This window comes from Mustela lutreola, chromosome 7 (genome assembly GCF_030435805.1).
Source record: "Mustela lutreola isolate mMusLut2 chromosome 7, mMusLut2.pri, whole genome shotgun sequence".
Taxonomy (NCBI): Eukaryota; Metazoa; Chordata; class Mammalia; order Carnivora; family Mustelidae; genus Mustela; species Mustela lutreola.
In genome coordinates this window covers 150,579,760-150,595,134 of record NC_081296.1, presented here as the reverse complement: position 1 = coordinate 150,595,134, position 15,375 = coordinate 150,579,760, and the positions used below count along the sequence as shown (strand labels likewise).

The following is a 15,375-nucleotide window of genomic DNA, read 5'->3' as shown; positions in this document are numbered from 1 at the left end:
GGAAGGGATAGAAAAAGACCCTGCATCCAAACAGGAACAAACAGCTGGGGTGACAATATTCCATCAGACAAAGGGTTCCACCCAGCATATGGGAAAAGTGCTTGTAAATATTTATGCACCCAACACAGGAGCACCTAAAAGCATGAAGTTAATATTAACACACACAAAGGCTGAAATTGACAGCAATATAAGAGTAGGGCACTTTTTAAGATTTTTTTTTTTAAGATTTTATTTATTTATTTGACAGACAGAGATCACAAGTAGGCAGAGAGGCAGGCAGAGAGAGAGAGGAGGAAGCAGGCTCTCCGTGGAGCAGACAGCCCGATGCGGGGTTTGATCCCAATACCCTGGGATCGTGACCTGAGCCGAAGGCAGAGGCTTTAACCCACTGAGCCACCCAGGCACCCCAAGAGTAGGGCACTTTAACACCTGACTTACATCAATGGATAGATCATACAGACAGAAAATCAATAAGGAGACATTAACCTGCAGTCACACATTAGACCAGATGGACTTAACAGATATATACAGAACATTCCATCCAAAAACAGCAGGATACACATTTTTCAAGTGCACATGGCCTGTCCCCCAGAATAGACCACATGGTAGCCCACAAAACAAGTCTCGATACATTTAAGGTTAAAATCATACCAAGCATCTTTTCTAACCACAATGGTAGGAAACTAGAAATCAGTAACAAGAAAACTTAAAAATATGTGGAGATTAAACGATGTGCTATTGAACAACCAATGGGTCAATGAAGAAATCAGAGGAAATTTTAAAATGCTTTGAAGAAAAATGAAAATGAAGACACAAAGCTCCAAATCTACAGGGAAGAACAAAAGCAGCTCTAACAGGTTAAGTTTCTAGCACTGCTGGCCTACCTCCAGAGAGGGGGACACTGTACCTGCACACTTACAGGCACTGGAAAAAGAACAAACTAAGCCCAAAGGTCGTAGAAGAAAGGAAATAATAAACATCAGAGGAAAAATTAACGAAATAGAGGTTTAAACAATGGAAAAGATTAATGAAACTAAGAGCTGGTTCTTTGAAAAAACAGAATTGATCAGCTATTAGCACAACTCATCAAGGAAAAAAAGATAACAAATAAATATAATTGCAAATGAAGGAAGTTACAACCATCACCACAGAACTATAAAGAATTACAGGAGACCACCATGAAAAGTTACACGCCAACAAACTGAACAATTTAGAAGAAATGGATAAATTCCTAGAAACATACAATCTTCTAAGACTGAATCAGGAAGAAAGAGAAAATCTGAACAGACTGATTACTAAGTAATGAAATTGAATTCATAGTAACAGTAAAAATTCCCCAAACAAAGTCTAGGACCAGATGGCTTCAGAGACGAATGCCACCAAACACGTGAAAGAGCTAATGCCTATTTTTCTCAAACTGTTCCAAAAAAATAGCCAGCATTGCCCTGATACCAAACCAGACAAAGATATTACAAATAAAGCAAAATTACAGGTCAACAACTCTCATGAACATAGATACAAAAATCCTTGACAAAATATCAGCAAACTGAGTTCAATGATACATCAAAAGGATCATTCACCACAATCAAGTAGGATTTATACCAGGGATGCAAAGAGGATTCAAAATCTACACAATCGATGCACTATACCGTAGTAACAGAATTAAGGATAAAAGTCATACGATCATCTCAATAGATGCAGTGAAAGCATTTGACAAAATTCAACATCTATTCAGGCTAAAACTCTCAACGAAGTAGGTAATAGAAGGAATGTTCCTTAACCTAATAAAGGCTTTATCTGAAAAACCCACATCTAACATAAAACTGATGAAAAGCTCAAAGTTTTTCCTCTAAGATCAGGAGCAAAACAAAAATATCAACTCACCACTTCTATTCAACATAGTACTGGAAGCCCTAGACACAGCAATCAAACAAGAAAAGGGAATAAAGAGCATCCAAAATGATAAGGAAATGAAAGATCACTATGTTATTAGAGGACACAAGAGTATAGAGAGAAAACGTAATATATACAGAAACTGTAAAGACTCCACCCAAAATATTATTAGAATAAATTCCGTCAAGTTGCAGGATGAAGTCAGTCAAGTTGCAGGATACACAATTAATATAAAGAAATCTGTTTTTAGGGACGCCAGGGTGGCTCAGTTGGTTAAGCGGCTGCCTTCGGCTCAGGTCATGATCCCAGCGCCCTGGGATCGAGTCCCACATCGGGCTCCTTGCTCCGCAGGGAGCCTGCTTCTCCCTCTGCCTCTGCCTGCCTCTCTGTCTGCCTGTGCTCGCTCTCTCCCTCTCTCTCTCTGACAAATTAAAAAAAAAAAAAAAAAGAGAGAAAGAAATCTGTTTTTATATGCTAATAACAAGCTAGTAGAAAGAGAAATTAAGAAAACAATCCCATTCAAAATTGAAGAATAAAATAGCCAGGAAGACATTTAACCAAAGAGGTGAAATAACTGTACTCTGAAAACAATACAACATTAAAAATCAAACTGAAGACAACACAAATAAATGGAAAGATACACCGTGCCTGTGGATTGGAAAAAATTCTATTGTTAGAATGTCCACATTACCCAAAGCAGTCTACAGAATCAGTGCAATCATCCCTATCAAAACACCAAAAGTATTTTCAGAGAGCTAGAACAGATAATCCCAAAATTTGTACGGAACCACAAGACCCCAACTAGCCAGAGTAATCTTGAGAAAGAATAAGCTGGATGTATCAAAATTCCAGATTTCAAACTATTATCACAGAGCTGTAGTAACCAAAACAGAATGGTCCTGCCAACAAAACAAAAACAAAACAAACCCCGACAGACTGATGGAATGTGATCACGAGACCCAAACTCAGCCCGTGTGCATGTGGTCAATTAATCTATGACCAAGGAGGCAGGAATATACAATAGGGAAATACTGTGCTGGGACATCTGGAAAGCAACATGCAAAAGAACGAAACTAGAACACTTTACACCATACACAAAATTGAACTCAAAATGGATTAGAGACCTAAATGTGAGACCTAAGACCATAGGAATCCAAGAAGAAAATGGGCAGTAAACTCTTGGACATCACTCTTGGCAATATTTTTCTGGATCTCTTCCCAAGCAACAGAAACAAGAGCAAAAATGGACATTTGACACTACATCAAACTAAAAAGTTTTTGCACAGCAAAGTAAACCAGCAACAAAACGCAAAGGCAACTACTATATGGGAGAGGCTATTTGCAAATAGATCTGATAAAGGACTAACATCCAAAATACATAAAGCTCTCCTACAACTCAGTGTGTGTGTGCACGTACGTGTCTGTATACGTTTGCGTGTATATCCACACACAATATACACATATACAATACTCATATACAATATGTATGTATACATACATACAATCCAATTAAAAAATGGGCAGAGGACCTAAGTAAACATTTTCCCATAAAGACATACAGATGGCCAAGAGATATATGAAGAGATGCTCAACACCACTAAGCATCCGGGAAATGCCGATCCGAACCACAGTGAGATCATCACTCCCTACCTATCAGAATGGCTAGTATGAAAAAGACAAGAAACAACAAGTGTTGGTGTAGATGTGGAAAAAAGAGAACCCCTGGGCACTGTTGGTAGAAATGCAAGCTGGTACAGCCACTGTGGAAAACAGCAGGCAGGCTTTTCCAAAACAATAAAAAATAGAAATACCATATAGCCTACTGATCCCACTTCTGGGTATTTACTCAGAGAAAATGAAAATATTAATTTGAAAAGATCTACGCTCCTCGGGACACCTGGGTGGCTCAGTTGTTAACTGAGCTGCCTTCAGCTCAGGTCGTGGTCGTGGTCGTGGTCCCGGTCGTGGTCCCAGAGTCCAGAGAGAACCAAGCCTGGTTCTCCCTCTGCCACTCCCTGTGCTGTGTTCCCTCTCTCACTGTGTCTCTGTGTTGAATAAATAAACTCTTTTAAAAAAAAATCTATGCTCCTCTGTGTGTCGCAGCATTATTTATAATAGCCAGGATATCTGCGTCCACAGATGGATGAAGCCGATGTGTATAAACAGTGGACGATTACTCAGGCAGAAAAAAGAATGAAATCTTGCCACTTGCAACATGGATGGAACTAGAGGGTATTATGCCATGAGAAATAAGTCAGAGGAAGACAAATACTATAGGATTTCACGTATATCTAGAATCTATAAGTCAAAAAAAAAAGAACACACATGCAAACAGAAACAGATTCACAGATACAAAGGACAAACTGGTGGTCTGCCAGAGGGGAGGGAGACGTGGGGTGGGTGAAACGGGTGAAGGGGACTAAACGGACAACTTCCAAATACTAGGGGCGCCCACCTGGCTCAGTCGGTAGAACATCTGATTCTTGATCTCTGGGTTGTGAGTTCGAGCCTCATGTTGGGTATAGAGATTACTTTAAAAAATAAAATCTTAAAAAAATTCCAATTATAGGGGCGCCTGGGTGGCTCAGTGGGTTAAGCCTCCGCCTCCAGCAAAGGTCATGATCTCAGGATCCTGGGATCCAGCTCTCTGCTCAGCGGGGAGCCTGCTTCCCCCTCTCTTGTCTCTGCCTGCCTCTCTGCCTGCTTGTGATCTCAAATAAATAAATAAAACCTAAAAAAAATTTTTTTAAAAATGTCCAAGAAATCTGTCAAAATATTAGTGGCATGTCACAGAATTAGAATATATAATCCCGTATTTATAAGAAACCACAGAAGACCGCGAATAGCCAAAGCAAACTTGAAAACGAAGGAAACGAATCCTGCGCCCACATTTACACGACACAGCTGGAGTAATCCATGCAGTTTGGTGGCACAGAAAGACACCCAGACCAGTGGGACAGAGCGATGAGCCCAGAAAGAAACCCCACACTTGCACAGCCGTCTCATTGCACAAAGGAGGCAGGAGCCTACGGCAGGGAAAGGACAGTCTCTGCAGGACCCGGTGCGGGGAATCAGCTGCTGGCGAAGAGCGCCGCACTCCAGAGCCAGCTCGAGGGGGGCTGAACACTCAACTGTAACACCCCAAGCCAGAAAAATCCTAGAAGAAAACCCAGGCGGTGAGCGCTCTGATACTGGCTTGAGCACCACTTCCTCGGGCAAGGGCACCGGAAGCCAAAATGGTCCAAGGGAGCTGCGTCCAGCCAGACGGCTTCTGCGCCGCAGGGGAGCCACCCAGGACACGGAAAGGGCAGCGCCCTGCGGAGGAGACGCTCTTCGCAAAGAATCTATCTGGTAGGACACGAGCATCCAAAATACATAAAGAACTCCTGCGACGCAGTATTTAAAAAACTACCCCATTTTTTGGGGCGCCTGGGTGGCTCAGTTGGTTGGGCAGCTGCCTTCGGCTCAGGTCATGATCCCGGCGTCCTGGGATCGAGTCCCGCATCCGGCTCCTCGCTCGAAGGGGAGCCTGCTTCTCCCTCTCCCCCTCCTCCTGCTTGTGCTCCCTCTCTTGCTGTGTCTCTCTGTCAAGTAAATAAAATATTTTTTTTAAAAAAATGGGGGCCGCCTGGGTGGCTCAGTCTGTTAGGTGTCTGCCTTTGAGTCGGGTGAGGGTCCCAGGGTCCTGGGATGGAGTCCTGCACCGGGCTCCTTGCTCAGCGGGGACTCTGCTTCTCCTTCTCCCTCTGCCTGACGCTTTGCCCACTTGTGCTGTCAGTAAACAAAATCTTAAAAAAAAAAAAAAAAAAAAAGACTGGCTGTTTATTTGCAAGGTCGGCGACCCTGTGGCAGGATGATGAGGTGGCCCGGACTGCCAGGCTTACCAGTGCCTCGCTCGCGTCCTCCAGCCGCCTCCCCTTGCACCGGGGGCAGCGCCCTCTTGTTCTGGGTGCAACTCTGCAGACTGCAGTTTTCGGGTGGACCCATTCCCTAGGTAGCGCCCGGAGCTGCCCTTCGCGGATGGCAGGAGGGAGGACCCAGAACGACCCCTCCCCAGCGGACGCACGGACCAGGGCATTGGCCGGCTCCCCAAGCTCAAGCAAAGGCAAAGCGGGGGCAGGAAACCTCTTTATTGGGCAAAGCCACCCCACCCTGGCCTGCGGGGGACAAGGAGTGTGGAGAAGGGGGCGGGGATCCCGCAAGGTCAGGGTCCCGGACATTTCCCGGGGGTGGCGCAGGGCAGAAGCGAGGGTGGACCCGTCTCGCGGCCGCTCAGGCCTCTGCCTCTGCGAAAAGCGGGTTAACGAAGTAGCTGCGGCTGGTGCTGCTGTTTTCCAGCTTCCGCGCGGGAGGCTGCGGGGGCTGCGGGGGCTGCGGCTGCGGGGAATCAAGGGGCGGGCGCAGTCAGGGCCGTGGGCGCCCAGCGCGGCCGCGGGGAGAACCGGCTCCCCCTCCCGCCCCCTCCCGGCCTCTCCCGGCTCCCCCTCCCGCCCCCTCCCGGCCTCTCCCGGCTCCCCCTCCCGCCCCCTCCCCGGCTCCCCCTACCGGCCCCTCACCGGCTCCGCGGAGCCCGCCGCGCCGAACGCCGGGTTGGAGAAGCCCAGGGGCGCCAGCCCCGGCCCGGGGCCCGCTCCGTCGCGCCTACTCCACCTGCGGAAGAGGGACGCACGTGAGCCCTCGGCGGCTCGGCCCCCACTCCCGCTACCTGACCCTCCGCCCCTTCCGCCTCGCGGGCCCCCTGGGCCTCGGGACCCCAGCGCACCCGCCCTGAGACCCCGCCCCGCGACCCCCATTTCCGAGGCCCCGCCCCCGCGACCTGAGCCTCCGCCCGCGACGGATCCGCCCCGCCCCGCGGCCCGGGGACCCAGCGGCCTGAGCCGCCGCCCCCCTGCAGGTCCGCGCAGCCCGAGACCCCACGGCCGCCGCCGGCCCCCGAGCCCGCGGCCCCGCCGGCGCACCTGAGCCTCCGAGCGCGGCGCAGCAGCAGCAGCGCGCCCGCCGCCAGCGCCAGCAGCAGGAGCAGCGCGGCCGTCACTCCGCCGGCCAGCTCCGCGCGCAAACCCGCACGGTCCAGCCCCTCCGCCGAGCTGTCCCCGACAGGCGCGCCCGACTCCCGAGCTGTCGCCGACAGGACCCCAAGGTCTTCGCCTGCAACGGACGGCGCCGGCTCAGTCTCCGCCACGCGGGGCGGGCCAGGGACCGGGAAAACGCACCGCGGTTACCGTGCTCGGCGACGTCCGCCAGGAGGGCGCGGGCCAGCCGTCGCGCCCTGCCCGTCTCCGGCCGGGTCTCCGCCAGCACCACCTGGATCTCCGCGTCCGCCTCCGCGCCTGCGGTGTCGCGCGTCCGGGCCGGGCGCGGCACCTTGGACACCGCCACTTGCACCCCCTGGTACTGCGGCTGGGAACGGAGACAGGGTTGTCCCAGGGACCTCGCCCTCGGACCTGCGGGGGCCCCGGCCACAGGGACGAATGGTGGCCGGATGCGCGGAGAGTGACCACGTCAGTGAGGCAAAGTGGGGCCCCGGGGTCCCTGCGGGGAGAGGTCCCGGGCGGGGGCGGGGGCGGCGGCGGGTGGCAGGGCGAAGGTGGGGGGCGCGGCCCCATTACCAGGAAGGTTTGCAGCAGCCGCTCCCGGTACCGCTCCAGGTCAAAGGTGGGCCCGTGGGTCAGCGACACGATGGCTCCTGCGACGGGAGGGCCCAGTACCATCAGGAAAACTGAGGCTGGGGGCGAGCCACGGTAGCTAGGCCGTCTCAGCAAACACGTGCCGGGAGGGGGCGCTCACCGCAGAGGTCGCAGCACTGGCCCTCGGGCCGGAGGGCGTCACGGCAGGCGGTCGGGGGGCAGCGACCGCCCAGGGGCTGGAGCAGGGCGGCGCAGATCCAGGGCTGCAGCTGGCGGAGGGCGTCGGTCAGCAGGGAGGCGGGAGGGCCAGACCGCGGCGGCCGAGGCCGGACGCCGGGCCCCCGCCCCGAGCGGACCCCCGCCAGGCGCTGCGGGCCCCACTCACCTCCGCGTTGCCGCAGACGCAGCCCGACCGCTCGGCGCAGGCCTCGGAGCCCACGCTCAGAGCGCCCGGCCCGTGGAAGCGCAGGCGGCCGGCGCGGGACGCCAGGAACGGCCCCAGGTCCTCGTCGCGCGTGAACGTCTGCGGGGGGCCGGATCACGAGCGGCGCCGGGGTGGGGGGAGGGGCAGCCTTTGAGTGCTCGGAACTCACGGGCGGGGCCTGGCAGGGGCGGCGGCGCGCCGGGAGGGGCACTGCCCGGGCCGAGGCGCGGAGGGGAGACCCAAGCCCCGGCCCCGCGCGCGCCAGCTCACCTGGCCCAGAGCCCGGACGCTGCGGACGCGCGCGGGGCCGGGGATCGCGCCCAGGCCCACTCGGAAGGAGGCGTCGGACGGAAAGACGACGTCGTCGTGGCGGCAGGGCACGCGCTCGGCGTCCACGGAGAACAGGCCGCGCGCCGCGTCCCCGGAGCGCCACAGGCGGGGGTCGTGCCAGGAGAAGCGGTCGGGGTCGAGGAAGCGCGCGGGGGCGCCTGGGTGGGCGCGCGTCCCTGAGCCTCGCGGGAGGGCCGCCCCCAACCGGGCCCCGCCCAGACACGCCCCCAGGGCAGGCCCCGCCCTGGTCACCTTCCCCGCCCACCCCCACCCCCCGACCCCGCCCGGGGCGCCTCACCTGTGCCACAGCCCTGGTCCCTGCTGGCGTCCTGGGCGCTGAAGCCAGCCCCCGAGGCCAGGACGAATTCCCCGTCCCGGGGCAGGAGCTGCGGGAAGCACAGGCGGAGGCTGCGCCTCGCGGTGACCCAAGGTGCCACAGGGTCCCGCGCCGGCCCCCCTGTTCCCGGGGAGGGGAGCTCAGGGTCTGGGGGCGCCTGGCCCTGGCTGAGGGTCAGAGAAACCGGAGGGAGCAGGACTGCAGGCCAAGGGGCCAGACCCAGCCTGAGCCCTGGGGGCCTGAAGAGTTTGGGGCACGGTGACACTAAGGCCACTGCCCTCTCCATCACCCCCGAGAAACTACAAACCAGGAACCCCAGCTTCGGAGGAGTGTGAAGGCGGCCCTGAACTGTGTGAGGGAGAGGGGGCAGGGAGCAGGGCTGTGACAGCAAGACAGCCCCACCCACAGGCGCAAGGGAGCCCCGGAGACAGACGGGGGCGCCGCAGGAACTGCGGCCGGGACGCACAGGGCAAGAACTCGTTTTTGGAGAAGAACCAAAGGGGGTGAATCACTATCCTGCACCCTCGAGTGATGTAGCACTGTATGTTAACTATACTGGAATTAAAATGAAAACTTAGGGACGCCTGGGTGGCTCAGCCGGTTAGGTGTCTGCCCCTGGCTGGGGTCCTGATCCCGGGGTCCTGGGATCAAGTCCTGCATGGGGGTCCCTGCTCCGTGGGGGAGTCTGCTGCTCCCTCTGCCTGTCGCTTCCCTTGCTCCTGCTCTTTCTGACAAGCAAATAAAAATCTTAAAAAAAAAAAAAATGAAAACCTAATAATAAAAAGAACCAAAGGGGGAAAATATAAATAAATTACAGAACAGGGAATAATTGAAAGGAAGAGCGCACTAGGTGAGATAAACATGTGGACTGGTCCAGCTGGAGAAGACCCAGGGACTCGCGGTTCCCCGCGGAGGGAGGGACCCTGCAGGGCAGAGCAGGAGAGAGTGCAGACCCCAGGGTTCCAAAATGCAGATACAAATGGGGGGGGGGTATTTGAAGCAGCCAGGAGGATGTATTTTCCAGGTGTGAAGAAAGCTAGAAACCCCACATGGAAAGGCGCCCCGCGGCGTGGGCAGCAAGAAGAATCACACCCAGAAGGCGGGCAGTGTGCTTAGGAACGCCAGCGACACGAAGAACATTCTAGAAGCTTCAGAGAGAACGCACAGATCACCCAGGAAAGAAAAAAACCTCAGAGGTCAGGTTTCTCAGCAAGAACAACGGATGCACAAGACAGTGTGACGATATTTCATGTATTAAAGGAGAAGCAGGGCCTATCAGGAATTTTATATCCGGCCAAAAGTCCATTCAAATGCGGGACATAAGGAAAGACCACAGACAGCGGCAGAGACCTGCCCTGCCAACACGCTTGGAGGAAGAAGGAACGAAATGGGAAAGAGACACACCTGAAGGGCCTACTTGTTTGTGGGAAGACACGGACACTGGGAAGCTTAAGAAATGAAAAGGACTGCCAGACTTGAAATATACCAATTTCTAGAAAAATTCAAAATGACAAAATCGACACAAGAAGCAAGAGAATTTAAATAGACCAACAAGCACTAAAGAAGTTACGGCGTCAGTCGGCTTCCGGCAGCAATGTTGTTACACACGAAGTACACTGCACTCTCAAGGAACAACTGATTTCTTCTTACAGAAGTTGTTCTGGGAAACAGAAAAGAGAGTGAAAATTGCCCAGGCTATTTCATGAGGCCTGTGGTGATCTTGATTCCAAAAGCAGATGAAGAAAAATTGTATGTTCGTTCTACTTATAAATGTAGATGCAAAAAAAAAAAATCCCCAATAAAATATTTGCTGATCAGGGGCACCTGGGTGGTGCAGTCGGTTGAGGGTCCCAATCTTGGCTTCCACTCAGGTCGTGGGATCGAGTCCCGCACGATCAGCAGGGAGTCTGCTTGCGATTTTCCCTCCCCTTCGGCCCCACGCACTCCCGCATTCTCTCTCTAAAATAAATAAATCTAAATTTTAAAAAAATAAATCTTTAAAAATATATATTAACTGACTAGATCCACTAGTGTATTTTACAAATGCGAGGTGATCATGCGGTTCCCGTCCAAGGACTGCTCCCAGCCCTACTTCTCAGTGGTACGTATGATGATGTCCCAGCAGATGCAGCGAGGAGTCTCGTGCCCACATGATCAGCGTCCTAGGGTAGAGGGAAGTCGGGTGTCTTGCAGAGGGGGGACCTGCTGGGACCTGCACCTACAGGAAGGTCCCAGGACAGTGGTCTCACAAGGACAATTCAACCTTAGAAAACCTGACTAAAAGGCTAAAAGGAGGGAAGGGCAATCGTATCTCACTTGATGTAAAACAAACAAAAAACACCAGAGAAGTCCAACAAACCTATTTATCATTTTTTTAAAGAAGCTGCTAGCAGGCTAGTAATAGAACTTCCACAATTTAATAGTTTTTGTACCAAAACCCTGCAGCAATCATTACACTCAATGGAGAAACACGACACGCCTTCTCTTCCACGTTGGAACAAGACACAGATGCCCCTTTTATCACTTTTGTTCAACCTAGGGGGAGGGATCCTGGACAATGTTATATATTTTTAAAGATTTCCTTATTTTATAAAGAGAGTGGGGAGGGAGGCGTAGTGGAAGAGGGGAGAGAGAATCCCAAGCAGACTCCCCGCTGGGCGTGGAGCCTGACACAGGGCTCGATCCCATGACCCTGAGATCATGACCTGAGCCAAAACCAAGAGTCTGACGCTTAACCAACTACACCACCCAGGCACCCCCTGGACAATGCTCTTTGGAAAGAAAAAGAAATTAAAGGAGTTAGGACTGGAAGGAAAGAGGAACAACTCTCATCATTCATAAAAATAAATAACTAGAACAAACACATGATTTTGTAAAAACATTGTACCATTCACAATAGAAACCACATTACAACGTGTTAATGAGTGGCCCGAGCTGTATAAGACCTGAATGGTGACCACTCGAAAACTCTAGTTTTGGGCGCCTGGGTGGCTCAGTGGGGTAAAGCCTCTGCCTTCGGCTCAGGTCATGATCTCAGGGTCCTGGGATCAGGCCCTGCATCGGGCTCTCTGCTCAGCAGGGAGCCTGCTTCCTCCTCTCTCTCTGCCTGCCTCTCTGCCTGATCTCTGTTAAATAAATAAATAATCTTTAAAAAAAAAAAAAAAAGAAAGAAAACTCTAGTTTCGACGTCTATGAAACATTTGCAGAGAAATTCACAGCCTGATGGTATAAAGCGAGTGTTCATTCCCAAACAAAACTCCAGGGTTTTGTTGCGGCTGTTTCCTGACAAAAGTACCCTCCAGTTTCTCCACGACAGTCCGATCTGCAAAGAACTAGTTGGCCTTGGAGCAGAAGAGCAGACAGGAGAGTTGCCCCAGTGGGTGAGGACCGCTTGGTGACAGTGGGAACAGGCAAAGGGACACCCGGGGCGGCTGAGCCGCAGCCAAGGGGCGAGGCTGGTGGCTTGGAGGTTTTCAGAAACTGGGCTTATTCTAAGGAGAAGACTAAAGCTGGTTCTCTAGCTAGTGTCCCACATAAGCATGTGCCCGATGGCAGAACTGTGACATATCACTTATTAGACATATGCTCGGCTATGACTGTGACTCAGCAGCAGCGAAGGGATTCTCAAAACACCACAAGCACCCCTATAAGGCAGCTGACTTTGCATCACAGATTATAATGAGACTCGCATTTGGACAGCGGGGGATAGAAAGACGGGCCAGACAGAGGGACCTGTCAGGAAATGAAAGAAAGAATGAATGACTCTTTTAATCGCCTCAAGCTCTTCGGAAGGAGATCATGAAAGTAACAGTCAGCAGAGAAGGGCCCCAGGCCCCCACCCCAACTGACTCGCCGCTCAAGGGTCCACACCTGCTCTAGATGCCCCCCTTCCTGTTCTGGGCTGCTGCCTGCCTGGTTGCCACAGTTAGGCAGGGGCAGGGGGAGTGGGCCCTGGACCCAGCTGCCCCCCCTATGCCTCCGCTGGCTCCTTCACCTAGCTGCTGCTCCCTTCCGTACCTTAGTCTCTGTGTTGGACAGAAAGGGATCTATACCCCGGATCTGCCAGGATCGGGACCTCCAGGATCTGCCTGATGCCCCCTGCCAAGACAGACTGCTCTGGCTCTCAGGGAGGCAGGGGTCCCTTGCACTGACTTGTCCTGCCCCATGAGTGTCTAGGTCCCACCGTTATTGGCGCTTTCGGAAACCATCCACTAACCAAGATACCTTGGGGAGTGGAAATAAGACCTGGGGTCCCCAGATCCTGCATCTGGGCAAGAGCTTGGATGGTACTGGGGCCACTGGATGCCTCCCCACAAGTTGCCCACCCACACAAGGTCCAGTGGCCACTAGTTGAGGACCTCAACCCTGGCACCCACACCCAGAGCCCCTGCCCCTAGCTCCACCCCTGCTCAGACCAGCAACCCTCACATCAGTCACACCATGCTGGCAGGTCCGCTGTTGACAGGACAATGGTCAACCCAGAGGACAGTGGGCGCTGTGCTGGCACTTAACTAGGAGAGGACTCGGAGACCCTGGGGTCCCGGGAAATGACACTTTAAATCAGGGAGTGGTGAGCCTTTCTGCAAAGCCCCAGGCAGTAAATCCATTAGGCTCGGAGGGCCACACACACTCCCTCATGGCCAATGAACTGTGCTTTGTAGCATGACAGCGGCCATAGATGCTAGTGACTGAATGGGGAGGGGAGCTGTGTGCTAATAAAACTTTATTTATGGACATTGAAGTTTGAATTCTATATTTCACAGGCCATGAAAGTATTCATCTTTTGGCTTTTTTCCTCCAACCATTCCTGGGGGCACTGGGTGGCTCAGTGGGTTAAGCCTCTGGCTTTGGCTCAGGTCAGGATCCCAGGGTCCTGGGATCGAGCCCGGCATCAGGCTCTCTGCTCAGCAGGGAGTCTGCTTCCTGCCTGCATCTCTGCCTACCTGTGACCTCTCTCTCTCTGTCAAATAAATAAATAAAATCTTTTAAAAAAGAAAAAAGCAGCCATTCCTAGCTCTGGCCATGCAGCTGCATTAGGCCAGTAAGTAGCCTGCTGACCCCTCCTTTCACAGACCACGGGGGAAAAAAGACCCAGGCCTTTTCAGAGCCTTTAACATAGCCTGAAAGCTCCAGGCAAGTAGGTGGCTTCTCCCAGATTTGCCCAGATTTGTTGGTCTTGGAGCCTCTTTTACCCTCCTAATTCCCACCATTCTCTGAAACACCAGTGTCCCCTGAAGCAGTTTGAGAGAAAGACCCTTGTGATTTCTGATGGGGGGTTTTAGGTACCAGGACACAGAAAGGGTTTGGGGAGTAGAGTGGGGGAAGGGTGTTTCCTGGAGCGAAACTTAGAGAAGACTGACTTCTGGGGGCTGGAGGCCAGAAACAGAGGGCATCGGGGAGAGGAGACGCCTCTGAACCCCTTTCCAAGGCTGGGGCACAGCCTGAGCTGGGACCAAGGTGTCTGCCTCCGAATCTGCCCGAACCTCCCAGAAGCCCCTCCAGAGGACAAAGGCTCGAGGCCTCCACGGTTTCCCAGGCAGGTTGGGGCCGATCTGAAGGCAAGAAAGGGGCTTCCAGACGACCAGAAGGGACCACCAGCCCCCTCCCACCCGGGTCTCAGCCACAGCCCCCCTCACCATGTCCGAGATGCTGTGACCTTCTCGCACCAGGACTGACACCATCTGCAGGAAGAAGTGGGTTGGCTAGCGGCCCCCCTTTGCCTGTCCCGAAACCCCGGCCACGTGAGTCCCCCATCCCGAGGCGCCCCAGGGAGGCGTGTGGGGAAGGCACCTTGTTTGCGGGGAACTCGACGGCGGCGCCCGCGCACGGGGTTCTGTTCTGGCTCCAGTTGGCGGCGGCTTCGAAGTCCGTACCGGGAATCCAGAGTTTGTAGGCGGCCCGGGTCAGCGCTGGGGACGGGCAGGACTGAGTGCTCTCGCCTCCGACGCGCCCACCCCCGGGGCAGAGGGAAGGTTGGGCCCAGAGCCCGCGCAGGTGGGGTCGCCAGGGCGGCCCAGACCCTGCAGGAGCCCCGCCTCGGTGCTGACGAACTCCTACCCGACCTGCAGCGCCCGCCCCCGCGTGCCCCCTCCAGGACGCCGGCCCCGTCGCCTCCTCGCCCCGCCCCCAGTTTGCCCGTCGCTGGAGCAGGGGGCAAGGACAGGGACGACAGAGGACGGAGGTGCAGGGGGTAGCGGAGGCCTCGGCCCAGCAGAAGGGGCCGGAGGGGGTCTCTGGTTGGGAGTTGTGTCCCGAGGGAACCGCGAGGGGCTAAGAGAGGGGCAAGGCCGGGGCTGCAGTTTTCAAGCTCCCGGGCCTCGGGGGCGAGCACCGAGGACGCGCGTCGGCCGCGGTGCCGAGAGCGAGGATCCGCGCGCCGTCGGGGACGGGGAAACCGAGTCAGCTTTGGAGCCCGCGCCCTCCCGCGCGCAGTCGCTGCGGTAGCCAGGAACGGGGGACGCTGCGCGCCTCGAACCGACCCCGGCGCCCGAGGGCAGGGCCGAGCCCGGGTGGGGGTGGGGTCCGATGGGGGGTCTTCGCCTCCCCCAGGCCCGGGAGCCTCTCCAGCTCCCGCCGCCCGCCCGGGGCGAGCCGAGGCCCTCCCGCCGCCTCGGGGCCCCGCCGGGGCGCCCCCCGCTTACCCAGCAGCTGCAGCCCCAGTAGGGCCCGGCCCAGCGCGCCCATCCCGCCGCGCTCCCGCGTCGCCTCCCGGAGACTTTGCCCCGCGGGGCCCACCTGACCGGGCGGGGCGGGGCGGGGCGGGG

General features: G+C 54.6%; 1 protein-coding gene and 1 long non-coding RNA gene across 3 annotated transcripts; both read right to left on the bottom strand.

Moving 5' to 3' along the window:
• Positions 1 to 6,005: 6,005 nt before the first annotated feature.
• On the bottom strand, positions 6,006 to 15,375 carry AMN (amnion associated transmembrane protein). Of its 2 annotated transcripts, none has more exons than XM_059183200.1 (12): positions 15,253 to 15,375; positions 14,402 to 14,520; positions 14,248 to 14,292; positions 8,573 to 8,660; positions 8,215 to 8,432; positions 7,906 to 8,043; positions 7,681 to 7,789; positions 7,503 to 7,579; positions 7,116 to 7,293; positions 6,852 to 7,041; positions 6,450 to 6,543; positions 6,006 to 6,270 (listed from the first exon to the last, which is right to left on the bottom strand). In XM_059183200.1, the coding sequence occupies exons 1-12, from the start codon at positions 15,293 to 15,295 to the stop codon at positions 6,166 to 6,168; spliced, it is 1,404 nt and encodes a 467-aa protein (XP_059039183.1). In that variant the 5' UTR covers positions 15,296 to 15,375; the 3' UTR covers positions 6,006 to 6,165. The 2 variants fall into 2 exon arrangements, with proteins under 2 accessions (XP_059039183.1, XP_059039184.1); XM_059183201.1 differs by having other exon boundaries at positions 7,681 to 7,783.
• LOC131837016 (uncharacterized) lies at positions 9,844 to 11,723 on the bottom strand. The gene is made up of 2 exons (XR_009355916.1): positions 10,631 to 11,723; positions 9,844 to 10,271 (listed from the first exon to the last, which is right to left on the bottom strand). It is a non-coding gene; the product is annotated as an uncharacterized LOC131837016 (long non-coding RNA).